Source organism: Anguilla rostrata, chromosome 3 (assembly GCF_018555375.3).
Source record: "Anguilla rostrata isolate EN2019 chromosome 3, ASM1855537v3, whole genome shotgun sequence".
NCBI classification, from domain to species: domain Eukaryota; kingdom Metazoa; phylum Chordata; class Actinopteri; order Anguilliformes; family Anguillidae; genus Anguilla; species Anguilla rostrata.
In genome coordinates this window covers 9,027,090-9,047,440 of record NC_057935.1, presented here as the reverse complement: position 1 = coordinate 9,047,440, position 20,351 = coordinate 9,027,090, and the positions used below count along the sequence as shown (strand labels likewise).

General features: G+C 51.2%; 2 protein-coding genes across 4 annotated transcripts in view; both read right to left on the bottom strand.

The window, feature by feature from the left end:
* Nucleotides 1-20,351, bottom strand: part of mrnip (MRN complex interacting protein) — a 317,439-nt gene that overhangs the window by 44,878 nt on the left and 252,210 nt on the right. The gene's annotated exons all lie outside the window — the stretch shown is intronic.
* Nucleotides 1-20,351, bottom strand: part of rnf130 (ring finger protein 130) — a 53,102-nt gene that overhangs the window by 13,624 nt on the left and 19,127 nt on the right. For all 3 annotated transcript variants that reach the window (XM_064325859.1, XM_064325857.1, XM_064325858.1), the window contains exons 3-6: nt 17,188-17,382; nt 10,228-10,478; nt 5,855-5,926; nt 831-913 (exon numbers count right to left, since the gene is read on the bottom strand). In XM_064325859.1, coding sequence (XP_064181929.1) covers nt 831-913; nt 5,855-5,926; nt 10,228-10,478; nt 17,188-17,382 — 601 coding nt within the window. The remainder of the gene's footprint in view (nt 1-830; nt 914-5,854; nt 5,927-10,227; nt 10,479-17,187; nt 17,383-20,351) is intronic.

Genomic DNA, 20,351 nt, shown 5'->3' with positions numbered 1-20,351 from the left:
TCTCCGTTTATCACACGCATGTGCTCTCGCTCGCTTCCCACTTGCATTACATTACAGGGCTCTACAGTGCTCCCGTTTTAGGAGCTGTTGCCCTTTAAAATTAACGAGCGCTAACAGGAAAAACAATTTAGCAGCACATCTAACTGGGATGCATTAGAGCCCTCCTAAATTTATTTAGCATAGGGGCACAAGTGTTCCTTGGAAACGATGTCGGTGCGGAGCCCCGCGCCGTCCTAACTCTCTGCGTTCACCTGCAGGCACATCTGTGCGCGGGGAGAGAGAGAGGATCTGTCTTCTTTAATCTGAGCCGCTATGGACGGCTGTCTGGCAGGTATCGCTAGCCGCGGGGCGAAGCCTGCCCGAGCGAGAGGTCGGCCGCGGATGACTGATGGCCGTGATTCAGAGCCAGCGGCCCTGGGACGGGGGAAATATTGGCCCGCCGCGGCGAGGCGAGCAGCGAGCCGCGAGCCAGCCAGCGTGGGGTGGGCGGGGGGGCGGGGGAGGGGCTGTGCGTTTTCACTTCCCTGTGTCTTTACCAGCTGACGTCATGGGTTCCGTCAAGAGAACAAGCGTTCTGGTTAAGTCTGTGAAACTTGCACACAATTTGCGAATAATAATAATGATAATGATAATAACAATAATAATGATTTTTTTAAAAATAATAGCAAAACAATGCCATAATGAATTACTATAATTACTATTATCTGTCCATGGAGTGTTTATCTCATAGCAGGGGACACACTGTAGCCTATTGCGGGTCTAACACTGTGTTTCTAGGTGTGTGTGTGTGCGTGTGTGAGTGTGTGTGTGTGTGTGTGCGCGTCACTCACTTGCAGGGTAGGATTCGCACCACGTCGTTGAGCTGGTACCCCTCGATGCAGACGGCGCAGTGGTTGAAGTCGGGGTCCGTCTCCTGAAACACAGTGAAAACGGGGAAACGTCACAGCGTCTCACTCACAACACAGCGGCTTTCCTCACAGGTTGCCGGGGCGTTGATGTTCACTCCAACCCTAATAAAGCACACCTTGTTCAGCAGCTAGAGATCTTGTTGAGCTGCTAATCAGTAGAGCCAGATGTGCCAAATTAGGGTTGAAGTGAAAGCCTACAGGACAGCAGATCTCAAGGAATAGGGTTGGTTACCACTGTATTAGCAGAACCATTGCTCTGATGAGAGTGGTGTGGACTACGATGCCTCCTACAGGGCGTCAGGCAGACACGGAAGCCGAAAGGGGGGTGGGGGAGGGGGGAGGGGGGGTCACTTGGGCACGCATCAGCAGAGCCTCCGTGCGCGGTGACGGCAGGCGGCCCGTCCCCGTCCCCGTGCTCCCGGTCACGTTGGCGGAGCCGCGGATCGATGCGGCGTTATTTACGGAGCGCGGACGCCGCCCACCCCGCCCGCCTCTGCTGACAGAAGGACCCGGGCGGGGCCCACGGAGGCAAGGACGTCCCGCGTCCCCGAGGAGGACAGATTTAGCCCGCGCCTCTCACCCCGGGACGGGGGATCGATACGCGGGGGGCGGGGGGGGGGGGGGCGGGGGGGCGGTGAGCTGGAGTTAAACTGATGCTTTTTCCTGGAAATGATGCTAGTGAAATTCCACACCATGGACTCTGGTATCAACGGTTTGGACTGAGATGAATTACTGCCTGTTCTTACCGGTACTGCCAGTGCCGGACGGTGCTATTGGCTAAGGCTACAAGTTATGTCAGTGATGGGAGGTGGGGGGGGGGGGGCTGCTGCTGATCGCTATGGTGGTATGGGCTGGTATTAGATAGCTGGCTGTTACCAACTGAAAAATCTCAGAGGTGTCACTCAATTTCCCAAATAACCCCTCTCAGATGCTAAAAAGACACACAAGCGGCGAAATGTTCCTATTACGCGTGGACAGATTAAAAAATACACGTCATCGAAAACGAAGGGATTTATGTGAAGCGCTGTAATCTCCAGGTCTGATTAACGGCGCCATGGAGTGGAAAGAGCGGGAAGTCACATGACGGGTAAACTCCTCTTATTTAGGACCCCGGGGGAGGACAGCTCTTTCCTGCCTGAACGGACTTCAGAGGCGCTGCATGCCAGTAGATGGATACGCAATTAAAAATGCATACGGTCTTCTGGCAGGAAAACGAGGCCACGGTATGCACACCATCGCATGCTGCAGAGATGGAGAGTAGCCATGGCGACCAAACCCAGCACGCAGGGCCGAGTCCCCAGCACAGCCGCAGACCTATCAGACCATTAAAGTTCGGAACCCACGGGCCCGAATACGGCACAGCCTGTACTTTCTTACAATCAGACACCAGCCCGCGCAGTTTCACATCAGCGACGCGGCTCTTCTGACCGAAGACCTTCCGGTGGAGTCCTCTCGGGATCCTGCAGTGAGGCTTCGGCTGTGTCCCGATCCTTTTCCCTCGATCTGTTGAGCCTGGCTCAGATCCTTCTAGTGAATGAGCTTAGCGCTGGCTAGCAGTTTCAGAGTCTTGTGCTTTCATCTTGCTGGGGGGGGGAAGGGGCTCAAGGTCATTTCAGGAACTCTCTGCTCTCTCCTCCCTGCTCGTGGGGGCGTTTTGGTTACCTCAGCGCTCTCCACACCTCCCACCCCCCCCACCAGTTTCATCCTACTCCCGGAGCGGTCGATGCATCGACTGCCACCTAATACCTTTCAGACAACATCCCCTCCCCCTCCCCTCCCCCTCGCCGTCCGCCAACCCCCCGAGACTTGTGTTAGGATGCTTCCTATCTCATGCGTACCAGAGAACCCACAGAGCTCTGTCTCTCAGTCCAATATCTGCAGCCCCCCGCTGCCTGACTACGAGCACGACCTGTCAGTCATCTCCAGGCTACCATGGAACCTGGAATAACTGCTGACCAATCAGTACGCGGGACTGTGGCGACCTCACAATAGAGGATGAATAGCGATGTTGAACACGGGACAGAGGGAGCCTTGTCATCAGCAGCCACTCGGAGCATCACAGATCCGCAGATGGCTGTGGGAAAACCACCGTAACCGAAGGGGACCCCATTGAGGCGCAGAATGAGGTCATTTCCTGTTACGAAAAACACAGACGACGTGTGGACCGGAGTGGCCTGCCGCGCTTGTCACCCATTTTATATTCTAGTCTCCTTTCCACCCCGACTTCTCTCCAATCTCTCCAGGCATTCAGGCTCACAGTTGATCACCCCACCCTGAGACGCAGAGATTGAAGGATCTGATTTCGTTCAAGCGTTCTAAGGGCGATGTATTTTTAATGAGCAGAACTGTCGACCTTCCCAGACCCTGAGAGCAGAGTCCAGACCATCAATCACCAGCAGTGTTGCTCAACTGGCTTCAGTTCTGCAAAGTACTGATATTATTTGTGAATAATCACTCCTATTCTAGCATTCATAAATCAATTGTATTTGTTGTTTTAGTATCCGCTCAGCACACGCATTAAAAGTGTAGCCATTATTGATAGAGACCATTCATATATTATTGCAAATTAAACAGGTTTACTTATGGTAGTAAGTCTACTGCCATTAATGACCTGTACTCTGTGACCACACTCTGTAACCACATCCTGGGACCTGGTCTAGAGCTGTAGCAGTTCATGGTTCATTAGGTAACTTGGTCCTCAGCTGGAATCGAAACCGTTTCTCACGCTAGCTGTTCGTTGCTGTAAAAATCAATGCATGAATGCTAACATGAGCCTGCATTCAGGCTACAACCTGCAATATGCGAGCATGCTAGCATGAGCCTGCATTCAGGCTACGACCTATGCTAGGAGGCTAACATGAACCTCCATTCCCACTATGACCACTAGCCTGACTCTTTTTAAACAATTAAACATTTGAATTAAATAATATGCTAAATTAATCAAGCTTATGAATGACACGTTACTTGTAAGATACTTGCACTGACACTACCATGCAAAAAATTGTTCCGATATTTTCTGCAAATAATGAGTTGTTTGTTGTTATGGTAAATAGCCAAATAGTTACAAACAAATCTTCATTTGTCAATAATCATTTGTCGCACATTCCTCAGTGATACCTCAAACTGGATGATCCCCGAATTAACCTCAACCTTGCCAAGGGGCTCTACAGAGCAGTTTTACTACCCATGACTACCTCTGTACTACCGTTGTTAACACATCTGTGTTAGGAAACTCTTCGATTGCCTTTACATGGAGCTGTAGACTCCTTCCTCTTCTATAATTCCCTAAGGATCCATTCATTTCTCTAAGAGCTCCTAGTCCCAGATCTGCAATAACTTGCATGGTGCCTGTCTGGATTGATTATTGGCTATTAACTTAAAACAGGCAACAAAACGAGAGTAGTCCATTTAAAAATAAGGACAGACTAACGTAAAAATACAAGCTCAGTAAACAGAGGACTCACATTCTTATTAAAGCCAGTGTACTTTCACATCAAAGCCATGACCTTCGAATGACCTTCGTTTCAGATGTGCGCATATCTACAAGGTTCCGCCGCAGTTATGCTGGGTGAACAAAGAGTCTTTGTTGTCGTTATCGTGATAACGCTGCTGGAGTCCGAATCGAAAGAAAATGTAACGTGAGACAGGCCTGGCACAGAAGCAACTCAAAGCAGCGCTAGAGAAAGACGGCCAGCTCTGCCCGTTCACCCGAGGCGTCATAAAAACCATCACGGCTGTTACACACTCGATCGCAGAGCGCTGCTCGCCGTCTGCCGGCCGAGGCGGCGCCTGTCACGCCGACGGCCCGTCGGAGCTCACCAATCTGCCCGGGGGGGGGCTGGGACAGTTTAAACGGGGACATTCAGTCTCACGGTGCCCAGCGATTGGGTGGGATTGGCTGGCATGGAGACCTGGAGCTTCCCTCATTGGGCGGAAGGGCCAGCGAACGTGCCTGTGTTTACCCGCGCCAGATCGGGACAGCTGGCACCACCGGGCGGGAGTTTCGGCGCAGCATAAACGCTGACAGATCCAAGTGCATCGAGGGGACTTACGGTACGTCCACATCATGCTCTGACACTGTTACTCCTTCCACAGAGCAGAGTGGAGGACATATTTCCACACATTTGGTGGGAGATTCTACAACCTCCAAGAAATTGTATGATCCAGCCACCTAGCACATGCTAATGTGAAATTAGCATTAGCATTAATTTAAGATAAGATGAGAAGGTGAGATGTGTGGTGCAGTGGGTTGGGCAGCTGACTCTCTGGCTACCTAAGAATCCCCCAGTGCGGTTTGGGGTTCGATCCCCCACTATGACCCTTTCTCCTCTGTGATGCCTTCATTATCGGTCACCCTCTCTGCTTCCTCCCTGTCTGAATACAAGTAACAAATACAAAAGGTGGGTGAACTGCTTACTTTGCTTTAAAAAAAAAAAATGACACAATTGAAAAAACATAACAAGCCTATGAATCAACTATGCACCATGTGCAGCCGGTATAGAATACTCCCTGGCATGGAGCACTGGGAAGTAGAGGTGGAATGCGATCCAGATACCCGACTGGGAGATTGTGAATGACCCCCGGTGCACGGAGAGAGCCACACGGTCTGGTCAGGGGGTTTAGTTCCGGCTCTCTCTCTCTCTCTCTCTCTCTCTCTCCATTCATCAGCTACGGCCGCTCATCTGACAGGAACTGGACCGGGCTACCAAATCGGACACCGAATCGGACACCGGTTGCGGGAATAGGGTTTCCGCGGACGAAGGGGGCGAGGCATCGGAGAGCTGGGAGCAGGGGAACCAAACCCCCTCGTAATCCGAGGCCACCTCGATGTCCCGAGGACAGACGGAGAGAGACCGAACGGTGGGTTGGGGTGCGCGATAAAAGCGGGAGCGGGCGCGGCAGTGTGACGGACAGCCTGTGGGCGGGGTCATCGGGGGTCAGCTTACCTTGTCTCCCTTCTTCACCGTCCGGGTGGTCAGCTTCCCGATGGCCTTCTTCGCTGCGTCGCCGAGCCGTCGCTGTGGCGAGAGAGAGAAACACAAAAAGCGCACATTATTAAAAAAACCAACAAAAAGAAGGACGAAAAGCCAAGGAGCTCTCACAAATTTCGACAAACCCCCAGAGAAGCGGCCCAATGACCACTCATCCATCTCCTATCAGCCAGGACCACTGCTGAGCAATGGAGGCTTTTCTACGCCTCATATCAAACAGCAGACAGGAACAGTCCCCCCTTCCTACCTCTCCCCTTATTCCTAGTGGTCCCATTGCTTGGATGACTCAGAAGTGACGCTAAGGGGGCAGGAGGGAAGCATAAAACAATGGAACAGCTGTCCTGGCGAAATCACAGTCAATCACTGCAAAAATCGCACGTCGTTTATCGCCAGAAATACGAGCCTCCCTCATGTTCCAGATGAGCGTGAGGAATAATTCCTTCTTTGTGATTGGCTGCAATCGCACCGTGACAGCTGTTTCTCTCGGCCGGGTCATTTCCTCAGCCGCACGGCGGCCCTTCCCAGACGCCCATGACTCATTCCCCGGGTGGCGAGCGGGTCGCGGAACAGACGGCGCGACCGCGTCACCGGCGAGCGGCTCCCGGCGGCGGGAATTAACCGAGGAGCGCTCGGGCTCGGGAGCGACGGCGGATCGGACGTCACGCCTCTCGAGAGTTACGACGGGGCGGGGGCGGGGTCAGGGCAGGGCAGGGAGCGGCCGTGATTGGTTGGGTGTCGGCTTTTTTTCTCTCTTGACCCTCTCCCGCCGTGATTAAACACCGCGCTGATTTACCGCCTGGAGCGCTGAAAGGGACGCGGCCCCCGCGCCAGGACGATCGCTCACCCCCCCCCCCTCCGCCAGGCGATTAGCGGTAATAGCTCACGCTCCGTGCTAGCGTGTGTTCCACAGTGCTGTCGGAGACTGCCAATGAGGCTCCACTGGCTGCATTACCGCTAATGGACAGGGTGCCGTCCTGCTTGATGTATATGCTATACATACGCAGCGGAGTTGGCGATGAAGCGAGGGAAAGCGTATGGAGGGGGAGACGGGGAAGGGCAACGCCTACTCTTCCTCACACTAGCGCACTGCATAACCCAGGACGGGTGTGTGGGTCCGGATGACTCCATCTCTGCTGTGGCGGTGGTTACAACGGCAGACAGCGAAGGGGCGAATCACTGAAGGATTATGGGCCTTCTCTTCCACGTCCCGTCAGGCGACCTCCCAGGTTCTCTCTCAACTGGCAAACTCTCAAGAGAGGGGCACAGGCCACACCCACAGACAGTTGAGCGGCGGGTTATCCTGTGGTGGATGGGCGAGATGCAGGTGTGACTGACAGATAAGGAGAGAGAGAGAGGGGGTTCACCGCGACCGAACCGCCGCCAGAACAGACGCGGGCGCGGCGGTTCAACCGTCAGAGGCGCCCACCGTTCCGTCACGCGTCACAGCCCGACCCTCAAACGCCGCTTTTCTGCTCTCGGAAACGAGAGGCAACGGCAGCACTCAGCTGACTCACAGAAAATCCCCCTCGCTGCGCTGCGTCGAAGAGCGCAGCAGAAATAAGCACGAGAGGGAAACTAAGCGCATGGCTTTAGTTGAGGGTTTATATCTAAAAGCCCTTATTACAAACTCCTGCGTTTTGGTTCCCCTGCTGAAGAGCCCAGGAGGGGAAGCCTGATGTGGCTCTACAGTAGCAGTTAGGGAGTTAAACAGATGATTGGAAAGACGCACACTGGAATCTCAAGGCTTTTGAGCAAAGGAATTATTTTGTTAGCAACTCTGGATAAGCATGTAGCCGAAGCGCACAAGTAACAATGCAACACAGGCAGCAGCCAAATCTAAGCTGATACTATGTAAAGGAAATGGGTGTGTGTGTGCACTGAAGTCAAATCAGTGGAATATGGCACTGCAACCTGCTGTACGGCTGGATGAACTCTCCTGTTGCCGGGAAGGTGATTTCTGGCTGGCGAGGTGGACAGATGGTGAGAACGACAGGTGAAGGACCACTCTCCCTGTGTGTGTGTGTGTGTGTGTGTAGTGTGTGTGAGTGTGCGTGTCTGTGTGTGTCAGAGAGGGGGGAGTATTAGGTAATGGTCAGCAGCCATGCAGCTGCACAGACACACATTGCGCGCACGCACACACACACACATACATATACACACTCACACACACACACACATTGCGCGCACGCACACACACACATACACACACACACACATCCATACATACACACGGCTCATACACAGCGTGCCAGCCGCATGAATGCCTGCACGGAGGGAGGCTCGTTAACTGCTGGCTTAACTGCAAACATGCCAGGGACCGAGAGAGGGAACAAACGACAAAGAACTTTCTGGAGGGTTGTAGGGTGTGACGGACATGCTCAGCTCAGCTGGAGGACTGGACAGAGAGAAGAAGAAAGAACAGCCTTTTACACGCGTTTCAGAGAGACTGAGCGTGCTGGTGTGGGCTCGGCAGTTTCACCAATGGGAATGGCCTTCAGGTGCAACTGGCCAATCATTCATGAGAAATAAAGATAAATGAAGGCAAAAAGGTAAAACAAGCGAACACAACAGATACACAGCTTGCCGCAACAAAGGGAGAGGCTTACTGTACACAAAGTAAACACTCTGGGTGTGCCTGATATGTCGAGGGGGCCAGTGGGTGTGGCTTACGGAGGCCTGACCCTCTGGAGGCGGGGCTTACATGAGCCTCACATTGGCTGGACGAAGTTTGTGGGTAATGGATGGCTCACAGGACTAAGGGTGGGACTACTAAACAAAAGACACTGATTGGTCCAGAGCTTGCCCTACCTATATTGTCCAAGTGAGGCCGTTAAATGTTTGAATGATAAACTGTGTCATTAATTTAATTTAATTCTTTTATTTGGTAGGGACAATGCAATTTAACATAGCTACAGGGCAACACTCAGTTAAAGCATGGCACTGATTTGTTGCAAACAGACTTTATAGCTACTGTATGTCCCTAGTTTTTTTTGTTTTTTGTTTTTGTTTAGTTTTAGTCTCTAGGCTTACAGTGAAAGGTTATAAAAGATACAACATTACAGTAGATTCAACAAAGATGTGATTCTGAAGAAACAAGAACACGACAAGCGAGTCAACAAACACACAGAAACGTTTATGCACGCAGAAAAGAACGGGCAGCGATGCAGGTAGCTGCAGGACGAGGTCGAAGTGCGGTCGGGCGAAAAAGGTAAGCACAGCAGCGGTGTCACTCCGGCCAGCACTTAACCTCTGCATTAAAAGCCTTTATATCTGGGTATTCATTTCCATTCGGCCACCGGCGCGTTCCAAAGCCGAGAACCCTTTATAGAAAGCGCTGATTTCGCAACTTCGCCCCCCCCCCCCGCCCCCCCGCGATTGCACTTTGCTGTTCCACTGGTAATCCTGTTTCCATTTCGCCCGCTGATGATGCTGATGAACCGGCATCTTCAGGTGCTAGCCTCTTTCAGGCCTTTAAAAGCTAGCTTTGTGTATCAGAAATGGACAAAGGCCTGAAAGCTAACTGCTTAGACCGCGTTATGCCATCTTAAGAGTCTCTCTTCTCCATTATTTTTTAAGCTCGGTTTGCGTAAGGATGTTATGGGTTTGAACATACACTGAGAAGCTTGTCTCCGTGGTGTTATACAACAGAATATGCTGGGAAAAACCAGCGCATTAAAAAAAAATTAATATCTACCATCAGAAAAATAATACATTTGCTGAACTTTGGCATATTACAACAGTTTATCTGAACTGTAGAAGGTCTCAGCAAAAGGAACTTTATACAGATGAGTTGGCCTGCAATAGAATAGCTTTTTACGACAAATCAGTGCAAATTATTACTTTTTTTATCTATAATAACATATTCAGTAATTAGCAGGCTACTGATAAAGAGTCATTTTACATGTTATCGTTAAAAGGACTGTGTCTAATAGTTTTGATGGAGTCATCACACATTGTCGTCAAAAAGTCTTTTTTTTCGATGGGCCCAGTCCGAACAGTCAATCTCCAATGACTGCTGCCTAGCTCAAACGGTCAGGTGAGATAGGTTACGTTTGTTTTTATTTATTTTCCCTGGCAGTGCACAAGTGAGCTTTAAAATGCACACGCAAAAGAATGTTTTAAAATCTGCAGAAGCCCTGCAAAGCCACAGCCTGTCACAGCTTTAACAGAATCTGCGTTGCTGGAGCTGAATGAGTGTGTAGGACCCTATGTTACAGAGCGCAGGTTCGCAAACGCTTCACCCGTTTGCAATGGCGTAACAGGAAGTTGTTGAGTGGTGAAACAGGAAGTGCCGCTGTGGACACGCGACGTTGTCGAGCGCGGCGTACCTGACTCCGGTCGCGAGCGTTGGTGTAGCGGATCTTCTGGATGAAGTAGAAGATGAGCCAGGCGGAGGAGATTATCATGAGGACGATGAAGGAGATGGAGACGAAGACCAGCGAGCCGCGGTTGATGTTCTTGGGGGGGCCCCGTGGCCCCAGGATGATGCTCACCACCACCGTCATGTTCTTCTCCAGCAGACTGATGATGTCCTTCCCGTAGGACTCTGTGATCATCACTGCTACGATGTCCCCGGTGCCTACGAGACACAAACACATATGCATAGTCAGATTCAGACATGCGCTAACACTAACACACACACACACACACACACACACACACCTTCATGTATAAGAGCATTCGGATTGTCCACAATAAAGCCATAAATCAGCCCTCTCTCCAACTTCACGTCCACAAGATGCCCGTACACACGTACACAGACCACAACCTCAAGGGAAGCAGCTACAGCACTGAGCATGCTCACTCCCCTCCAATCACACAGCTCAGCCACTCATTTCATTGGCTGGTGTCCTCGGCTGCCTTCACTGGCCTATCATCCATAAGAATGAAAGAGGGCGGTGGAGCAGCGTCAGCCACGTGAGGAACGTGCTCGGTTAGGACCCTCACGCAGGGTCAGCGGACTCATCAGCGCAACGTACCGAACGCTGGCTGAGACCCTGAAAGTCACAAAAGACTAACTCACGGCGCCTTCCTCACTGGGGGGGTGAAAAATGTCACGCTGCAGTTTAAAAAAGATTTTTTTTTGTCAGATTTGATTTCAACCTTGGGGAAGGAGCACAGCGTGCCTCTCTGTTCCCTCCTAAGAGCGGGTGTCCTGTGACGGGCGGGAGGGGGCTGGGGGGGTGACGGGCTCTGGGGAGCCGGAGAGCAGCCTGAGGCCTGCAGGCTGCCTCACTGCACGCTGTACAGAGGGGCACGGGGGGGGGGGACCTGGGCATCTTCTAAACTGAGGGGGCGGGTAGGCTGAGAAGAACTGCTGTGTCAGGGAGAATGGGCTGATTTTGAGCACGGGGGTGAAATTAGCATTATGCTGTGGTGTTCAGTGTGCGACAGACGTAGTTCCCAGCAGGAAGCGTTAACCTGTGGTGTTGAGTGTTCAGTGTGAGACAGACACACAGTTCCCAGCAGCCCCCAGGAGCAGTTCTCTCTGTGATTGATGTGCTGTGGTGGCACCGCTGGTCCCACCGGCACCAGGGCCATTTCTCCACATTCTAACAGAAACGCTGCCCAGAGGTCCAACAGGAAAACCGCTCAATACATTTCAGCTTATAGCTCCACAGGCTTAAAACAAAACACAATCCAATCCTCTCACTGAAATCTTACAAATGATATTATAGAACTGTATACATCAACAATGTACAAGCGCACACACACACACACACACACGTGCACAGAGAAACACAAAGCGTGCACACACATCCACCGACACACACACACACCCACACACACAAATGCACGTACGTATGCACATAAACACACTGGACCTACGAACTGCACTGACGTAATTGCATCCCCTGCACCTACCCATGAGCACCTGAAAGAAAATGGCCGGCTCTGAATGGAATTCCACACCTGACCGGGTTCATCCAGCCACTGCACACCAAGCAGGGAATTACTGACAATGTTAGCATAATAACTACGAAATTCAAATCCCCCAGGTTTTCTCCTCTGGTAGTTCTATCTCTCTGTCACATTACATTTACATTTACATTATAGGTATTTAGCTGACGCTCTTATCCAGAGCGACTTACAACAGAGTAACCAAACTCAGGATCAAGTCCGCTTAAGTCCATTGAACAACATGTAGATAAAAAGCCTTTACTATGATGCATACAATAAGGAGAAACAAGATAGTCTGAACAAAATTTTTTTTTTTTTTTTTTTTATAGTTATGGTTTTATAGTTATATACTATTTTATAGTTATAGTTATAGTCACGCTTCCAGCCTGTGCCAGAAAGACATTCCTCCTCTCCTCTCCTCTCTTTGCACCACCCATCTCCATTTATCTTTTTTCTGCTCTGTGAGGGTCGGACAGCTGGGCCAATGGCCAGTTACTGGAAATGTCATCGTTCCAGTTTGCGTAAAACACCCCCGGGAACACCCCAGAGGTTCTTCCTGTGAAACCCAGGGCCAGTGCTTAGCCGGCCACCCTAAGCAAAGGGACAATTCCCTCACGCGCACCCGGTAAGGTTAAGTAAAGTGACACGCCCACCTCCTGAAACGCACTTGATTAATGTTGTCAGCAGTGCCTATTATTAAACAGAATAGTGCCTTGGGAGTGAAGGATGCGTAACCGGGACGACCTCGAAGTCGCGGAGTCCCACAGATTGCTCGAAACGCCCCGCGACAGGAGTCTGACTTCGGAAAACATACAGTGAGCTCTGTATAGCAGAACATACAGTGAGCTCTTCATAACGTAACATACAGTGAGCTCTTCATAACGTAACATACAGTGAGCTCTTCATAATGGAACATACAGTGAGCTCTGTATAGCAGAACATACAGTGAGCTCTTCATAACGGAACATACAGTGAGCTCTGTATAGCAGAACATACAGTGAGCTCTTCATAACAGAACATACAGTGAGCTCTTCATAACGGAACATACAGTGAGCTCTTCATAACGGAACATACAGTGAGCTCTGTATAGCAGAACATACAGTGAGCTCTGTATAGCAGAACATACAGTGAGCTCTTCATAACGGAACATACAGTGAGCTCTTCATAACGGAACATACAGTGAGCTCTTCATAACGGAACATACAGTGAGCTCTTCATAACGGAACATACAGTGAGCTCTTCATAACGTAACATACAGTGAGCTCTTCATAACGGAACATACAGTGAGCTCTTCATAACGGAACATACAGTGAGCTCTTCATAACGGAACATACAGTGAGCTCTGTATAGCAGAACATACAGTGAGCTCTGTATAGCAGAACATACAGTGAGCTCTTCATAACGGAACATACAGTGAGCTCTTCATACCGGAACATACAGTGAGCTCTTCATAACGGAACATACAGTGAGCTCTTCATAACGGAACATACAGTGAGCTCTTTATAGCAGAACATACAGTGAGCTCTTCATAACGGAACATACAGTGAGCTCTTAGAGGCGCTACCTTTCCTTCCTGTTTCAGTGTTCATTGTGGGTTTGTACAGCAGAGGCTGCCCTCGGCTCAACAGCAACCGCACGCAGAGAGAAGAATGAGGCCGTTAGCGTGTAGCGCTCTGGCTGGCCCCAGGCTGAGGCAGAGCGGGGTGGGGGGGGTTGTCGGGCTGGTGCAGCTCGGCGTTGGCCGCCGCCGACCCGCTCCGAAAATGACCTCTGAGAGTTAGAGAGGCCTGGGGTGGTGGGTGGGGCCAGCCTGGGCGGTGGGTGGGGCCCGCTCTGGGACTGACCGCAGCGTGGCAGTTAGCCCCCGAACGCACCGCTGTGTTTACAGTGGCCACTCAAAACCGGCCGCGGTTAAACGGTTTGGGTTTCTTGCCCAGTTCCGCTGTAAAGCGTCTTTGTGACCGTGTCTCTGTAAAAAAAAAGCGCTGTACAAATAAAGTTTTAACTGAATTGAATTGAACTCAACGACCTGACCTTGCTCATTTGGCCGCCGAGGCGCGGCTCAACACGGCAACGTTAGCCCTGTCCGTATCACGGCAACGGTAGCGCCACATGCAGGTGTGATGTAATAAAACACACCTGGGCGAGACCTGTGTGTGCCAACGCACACACATGTATAAAGGAAATAAATAGGCTACATAACATGTTGTTTAGGTTTGTGTGTGTGTACGTGTGTGCGCTCACACATAACCCCGTGTTCCAAGACCAGATTTAACACACGCACACACAAAAAGACAAACAGACATACGCAGACCGAAAGACAGACATACACAAACAGACACAGACACCAACACATTCAGCCACTTACATAACCGCTGCTCGCAGATCGCTGGCAAATCACAAGCAGTCGTCAGTGTTCCAGATGCTCAGAGTGCAGAACATGAATCATTATATCATCTCCCGAAATCATTACATTATGAGCTGTGTACCCGCGCAGTCTCCCACACATGCCGCCTCATCTCTCAGACTGGCAGAGACGGTAACACTTAAACAAGCTGGTGTGTTTCTGTCTGTGCCTGCTCATGTGCCTGGCATGGCTTTCTTTTTTAGCATGTTAGCGCGCACGCTAGCCATTTCAGCAGGAGGAGGGTGCGTATTGGGGAGGATTGGGCCGAGCGCCCGGCTCAGAGGTAGCGCGCAGCGCGCGGCGCGCACACTGGTCAGGCTAACGCGGAGAACTGAGTGTGCTCAGTAGGGCAGAAACGGGAGAGCTCTCCGTCGGCGCAAGGCCAGAGCCAAACGGCGGGGGGGTCGGGGCGTCGGCACGGAAACCTTCAAACGCCCGCCAGCGCGCGGACTGCCGGCGGACGAGCGAACGAGGCGTGGGGGGGGGGTTGGGTGGGGGGGGCGGGGTTGTGGGAGTCAACGGTTTATGTGGTTCGAGCGGCGCGCACATGCGCGTGCGCTGGCCGCACCGCCGCCGTTTCCCTGGCGATTCGCGGCGCTCTGGGCGCCCTCCCTGCTGGATGATTACGTTAGAGGCGCTGTTGGCGGGTTCGGCACCTCAGCGCATCTCCAGCCTTGAAAACGGTGAGCGCTTCAGGAGCAGAAGCAGACTGAGCTACTCCCCCCACCACTCAGACACAAACAGAACGTGAACACAGACAGACAGCGGCGGGCAGATGGAGAAATGATAAGACCGCTTCCTGCCACTGCTGCAAGGTCTTTATGACCGTCTTTTTCACACCTGTTCGGTCCTGACTGCCTCCTTTCAAGCTAAATTTGCTAAAAAAAAAAAATGTTTGTTCCGATTCTTTAAAACTCAAGAAACTCTGGCCTGTTCAGCATAACTGGGCAAAAGCACCACATTACCTACATGCTCGGAGCACACCGCAAAAACACGAGCTGTGGCGTAATCAAAAAGCACGCAATCTACATGGCCCTGTGACAAAGAATACGTTTTGGCGTCATTATTGGGGTCAGGCGCATGCAGATAACAGGAAATGTCAGACAGAAAACAGGAAGTAGGAGGCCCGCTGAACCTGCGTTTTTGCAATGGCGATGCAGAAAAAGCGAGAACTTCTCCTAGTCTCAGTTCCTCCTCCGTCTTTATTCTAGTCTCCTTCTCTCCCTTGTTTGGGCCACTTGGATTGCCCTTTCAGACAGGACAATATATACAGTATGCATATATGTGAATGTGCACAAACATAAACATGCACGCATGGGCAAACACACGCATGCACACACACATACCCTGACACACACACACGTAGGCACGCACTCGCACACACACACACACACACACACACACGTAAGTAGTAGCAGAGGGAAGTGTTTTCTGCTGTGTCTGACCTATTTGCCAGTGACGCAGTACACTTTAACACCATCACTGACAGGATTTTTCATAATGAAAAAGAGGAAGATACAGATTCAAACACTAATCTTTCATGGGTAGGTCAGTCAGCCAGTCAGTCACTCACCAGGTTACACCAGTACGTGTGACAGTGTGTGTGTGTGTGTGTGTGTGTGTGTGTGAAACAGTGTGTGCGCTGGCCCAGTTTTAATGGGGTAAACTCCACCTTGAGACAATGCCAAGGACAAGTTCAGGAGGGCCATAATTCAGCAGAGCTGGAGGAGGAGCTGAATTAGGTGTGCAGCGGCAGCACCGGCAAACACTTCCATTACCTTACACATTATATTTCAGAATTTAGTATCAGCTTATTTTTATTATCTTTTTAAATAAACAATCCATTCATCATACAGCTGGACGTTTACTGAAGCAATTGGGGTGAAGCACTTTGTTCCAGGGTCCGTCAGAAGCGACCCTGGGACCTGAACCCACAGCCTTACAGGTCCAGTTCCCTAACCATTATACTACACTATTGAGTGAGCAGAGTTATAGCTGTGTGCAGTATCGGGGTCCGCGGGTCGTCTGGTGTGTTAAGTAACAGACTTCAAAAGCCTTGGATTTGTGCACAGAAGGGGGAACTTATCAGACTAAATGAAATGGCCGCGCAGATAATGTGAAACGCATTAGCGATTAAATTAAATTTCGCCGTCGCGCTAATGACAAAATGACGTCAACATAGAGGATTTCTCTTCCCAAAGCTGGCTGGGAATGGAGAGGGTGTCTGTGCCTCGGACAGAGATCCAGGATCCGGGGGGTGGAGGGGTGCGTTGTAGAGAAAACGACCTCATGAATAAATAAAGGCCTTTTCTATATAAAACCCCCATCCATCCCTCAGGGGGGGGGGGGTCCGCGCTGTCACACCTAATGACTCACGCCTCCTGCTCGCTGTCAGGAGGAGATGCGTCGTTCCTCACTGCCCCCCCCCCCCCACACTCTGCTGGTGCCCCGGGGCAGAGAGGTGACCACACCCCCATCCTCCCCCCCCCTCCCCGGGCCGCCGTCATGGCATCCCTGCATTACTCATGTGTCGGGTGTGAAGCTGATATCCCAGGAGCGTGTGCAGTCACTGCAGCCAGCTGTGGGAGTCATTCCTGGCTGGTGAAGCAGTGTGTGGGGGGTGTAGCATGGGGGACTAGGCTGGGCCAGGGTAGGGGCCCTGGGGGGGCGAGGGTGGAGGTTTGGGGGGGGGGGGGGGGGGGGGCTTGGGTGGGGGTGACAAGGGCGGGGGTGAGGAGGAACGAGAGGGGGGCAGGGCAGGATGAGTGGGGGGGGGGGGTGAGGGGATGGTTTGAGGGTCTGTGAGTGGGGGGACAAGGGGGCAAAAGAGGGGACCGTGAGACGAGGATGGGTATGATGGGACGAGGGAAGGGCGGGGGTGGGCGAGGGGTGCAGCGAGGGGACAGTTTGGGAGGGGCGAGGGGTGGATGAAGGGGGCGGGGGAACGAGGGGGGGGCAGGAGGAGGAGGAGCGGCCCTACCTTCGTGCGCCATGGTGACGGTGTCCTCCTTGGAGGAGTTGTTGTAGATGAGCACGGCCGAGGCATTGAAGGCGGCCGCTTTGAGGATCTTCTCCTTAAAGGTGCAGACGCCCCGCTGCAGCAGCGCCACCCAGTGCGTGGTCCTGGGGGGCACGATGAAGTGGGTGTGGGGGTCACAGCCCTTACGGTCCACCACTGTGGGGGGGGGGAGAGAAGAGGGAAGGGGGGGAGGGGTTAGCATGGGAAAGCTGAGAAGGCAACATCACTGTGACAGGACGCTGGTTTAAATCTCCTCCTTCCCCAGCTCCTCCAATCACACGCCCCGTTCAGCTCCACACTACAGACCCATCCAACCATGCGGTGAAGGATGTGTACGTGTGATCGATCACCGCCACTTAGCTCCTGACAATCAAATATTGACTCAAGGACACGAAGCAACTGTAATGTAATGTAATGTATTGCCGAGGAAGTGAATTATAAGGTCAGATCTGACAAGATGCACTGAAAATCTCTAAAAATGTCAAACGATACCTCTGTTATTTTCAGATGAAATCAAAGTTGTTGTTTCTTTCGCACCAAAATGTAGGTAAAACTTGGCTAGGTACCTAGAAAAGGACCCTATGCGCTAATGTTGTTTATCCAAGATCTAACGTGAAGAGACTAGTGCTGTCCCTGACTGGTTCCATCCCTCTACCTTTGGAGAAAACGAGAGAGCCACTCCTCCTATAAGACACAACCAGTCCCACCTTTAGAAACACACATTCTTCCCATAAGCCACGCCCACTCCAGCAGCGAAACATGCCCAGTGCCAGCTGGTGTGCTTTGGTTTCCAGGGATACCCCTTGCAATGCATCAGAGCCCGCAGAGCAGATGCAAAGACATGGTGGACACATGCATCAGTGAGCGTAGGGAGTGCCTGCTAAACGAATGTAATGTAAGGAGCTCCACAGCTCTGCAGTTGGGTTGAGACGGAAGGTTCCGCACAAACAGCTGACACAGGGCAAAATCCAGAGCGCCGTGGTCACCTCAGCAACACGCCCTTTATCACCTTCAGTGTCTGCAGAGCTGCCTGTCCTTACAGAGCAAACCAGCTGCACTGCAAGCAGTCCACTCCCAGCACCGGGCTGTGACATCACACGGACATCATCATCACACAGCTACTGCACAGCTGTGACATCACACTGACATCATCATCACACAGCTACTGTACAGCTGTGACATCACACTGACATCGCACTTCATCACCTTCAGTGTCTGCAGAGCTGCCTGTCCTTACAGAGCAAACCTGCTTCACTGCATGCACTCTACTCCCAGCACCGCGCTGTGACATCACACTGACATCACCACACAGCTACTGTACAGCTGTGACATCACACTTACATCATCACCACACAGCTACTGTACAGCTGTGACATCACACTTACATCATCACCACACAGCTACTGTACAGCTGTGACATCACACTTACATCATCGCCACACAGCCGCTGTGTGGCTGTGACACAGCTGATGCAATATCTAACAAACCCCTTTCTCTTCACCGTTCTGTATCGCGGGGGAAGTGTCAGTTACCAAGCAACAGACTGACAGGTCACTGAGAGTGTGGAGGGCTCACAGGACTAAACTGCACCACTCTGGGTGGAACCAAACAGTCGCACCCAGGAAACGATCCAATTCAATTCAGTTTTACTTATAGAGACACTGTCACAAAGATGCTTTACAGAGGAAACAGATGGGAACATTGGAAAAAACCAGGCCTGAATCTGCAAAAAGTGATCAACTGAGGTACAGTAACAAAAAACTCCCCAGTGTGGAGGAAACCCTCAAACGGTGGCGAGAAGAGCTACCCAATGGGAGTAAGTAAATAGACAGGGAGCCCATCCTCCGCTGGCCAGCCCAGGGTAATAGTTAAGATGGAATAAATGGCAACAGAACCAGGAATTTTACCACAGCGAACCCATTAAAAAATGAGCTTTATATTTAAATGCGCTATTGGGAATCCCCTCTGAGATCACACACCGCCCGATGACTGCGAGACGAGAGGGAGGGAGAGAAGAAGAAGAGAGAGAGAGAGAGAGAGAGAGAGAGAGCGTGACAAAAACGAGGGAGAGTGCGAGTGCCAAGGAGGAGGTGAGATAGAGAGGGAAAAACGGAGAAAGGGAGACAGCGGGACAGACGCGTGCGCGAGGGACCGAGAGGGAAAGAAGGGAACGAGAGAGAGAGAGGCGGAGGTAGGAGGGCGAATGTTGACTTTAAGCTCGGCCCAGGGAACGCCAGGGTACAGAAGGAGAGCTGGCGCTCAGGGTTACACAGGCTTCTGTGAGCTACAGTAACATGCACACACACACACACACACACGGATGCACACACACACACACACACACAAACACACGTACACACATGCACACACACTCAAATGTACAGATAACTGTATACACACATACACACACACACGCAGGCACACACATACACACACAAACACACATACACAATGCACACACACACACTCAATGTACAGGTAAATGTATACACGCATACACACACACACTTAAATATAGGCCTACACACAGATTCGCATATAGTCGGTATCATGCATAACCCTCCTACCTACATTTTTTTTGTGATTTTTTAAAACACATTTAAAGTTCTCCTCTACCGAGAGAGTTTCATAACTCAACAAGAAATAGTCTGTTTCGAAAGCTGAAATGAAAAAGAAAAAAAAAACCTTCTGAGAACTGAACACTTTTGGCAGATTCACGGCTGGTGGAGGGTGTAGCGCACACAGAAGAGCCAAGTATGGAGATTTAATGGGCACAGCCTGTGTGGCCCACTGCCTGGTGACTCACCGGGCCCAGAACGTCCAGGTAATGCAGCCCGGCTCTTCTTCTCCGCTCATTTCTGATGCTTTTTATACGCAGAGGTCAAAAATCCTCAAAGGCAAATAAAGGCCACTACTCTGCATGCTGGAATTCAGCCCAGTTTGAAAACTCAATATCGTGAATATTATTTATTTATATGTTTTTTTTTATAAAAGGCTAAAATCTTCTTTTAAATGATCAGCGCCTCGAGAAGAAGAAAGGTATAATCTTAGGAACCGCCTAAGTGCAATTTAAGACCTTAATGAGGCTGTAATGAGATGCAGGATAGGACTGGGCCAGGCATTCC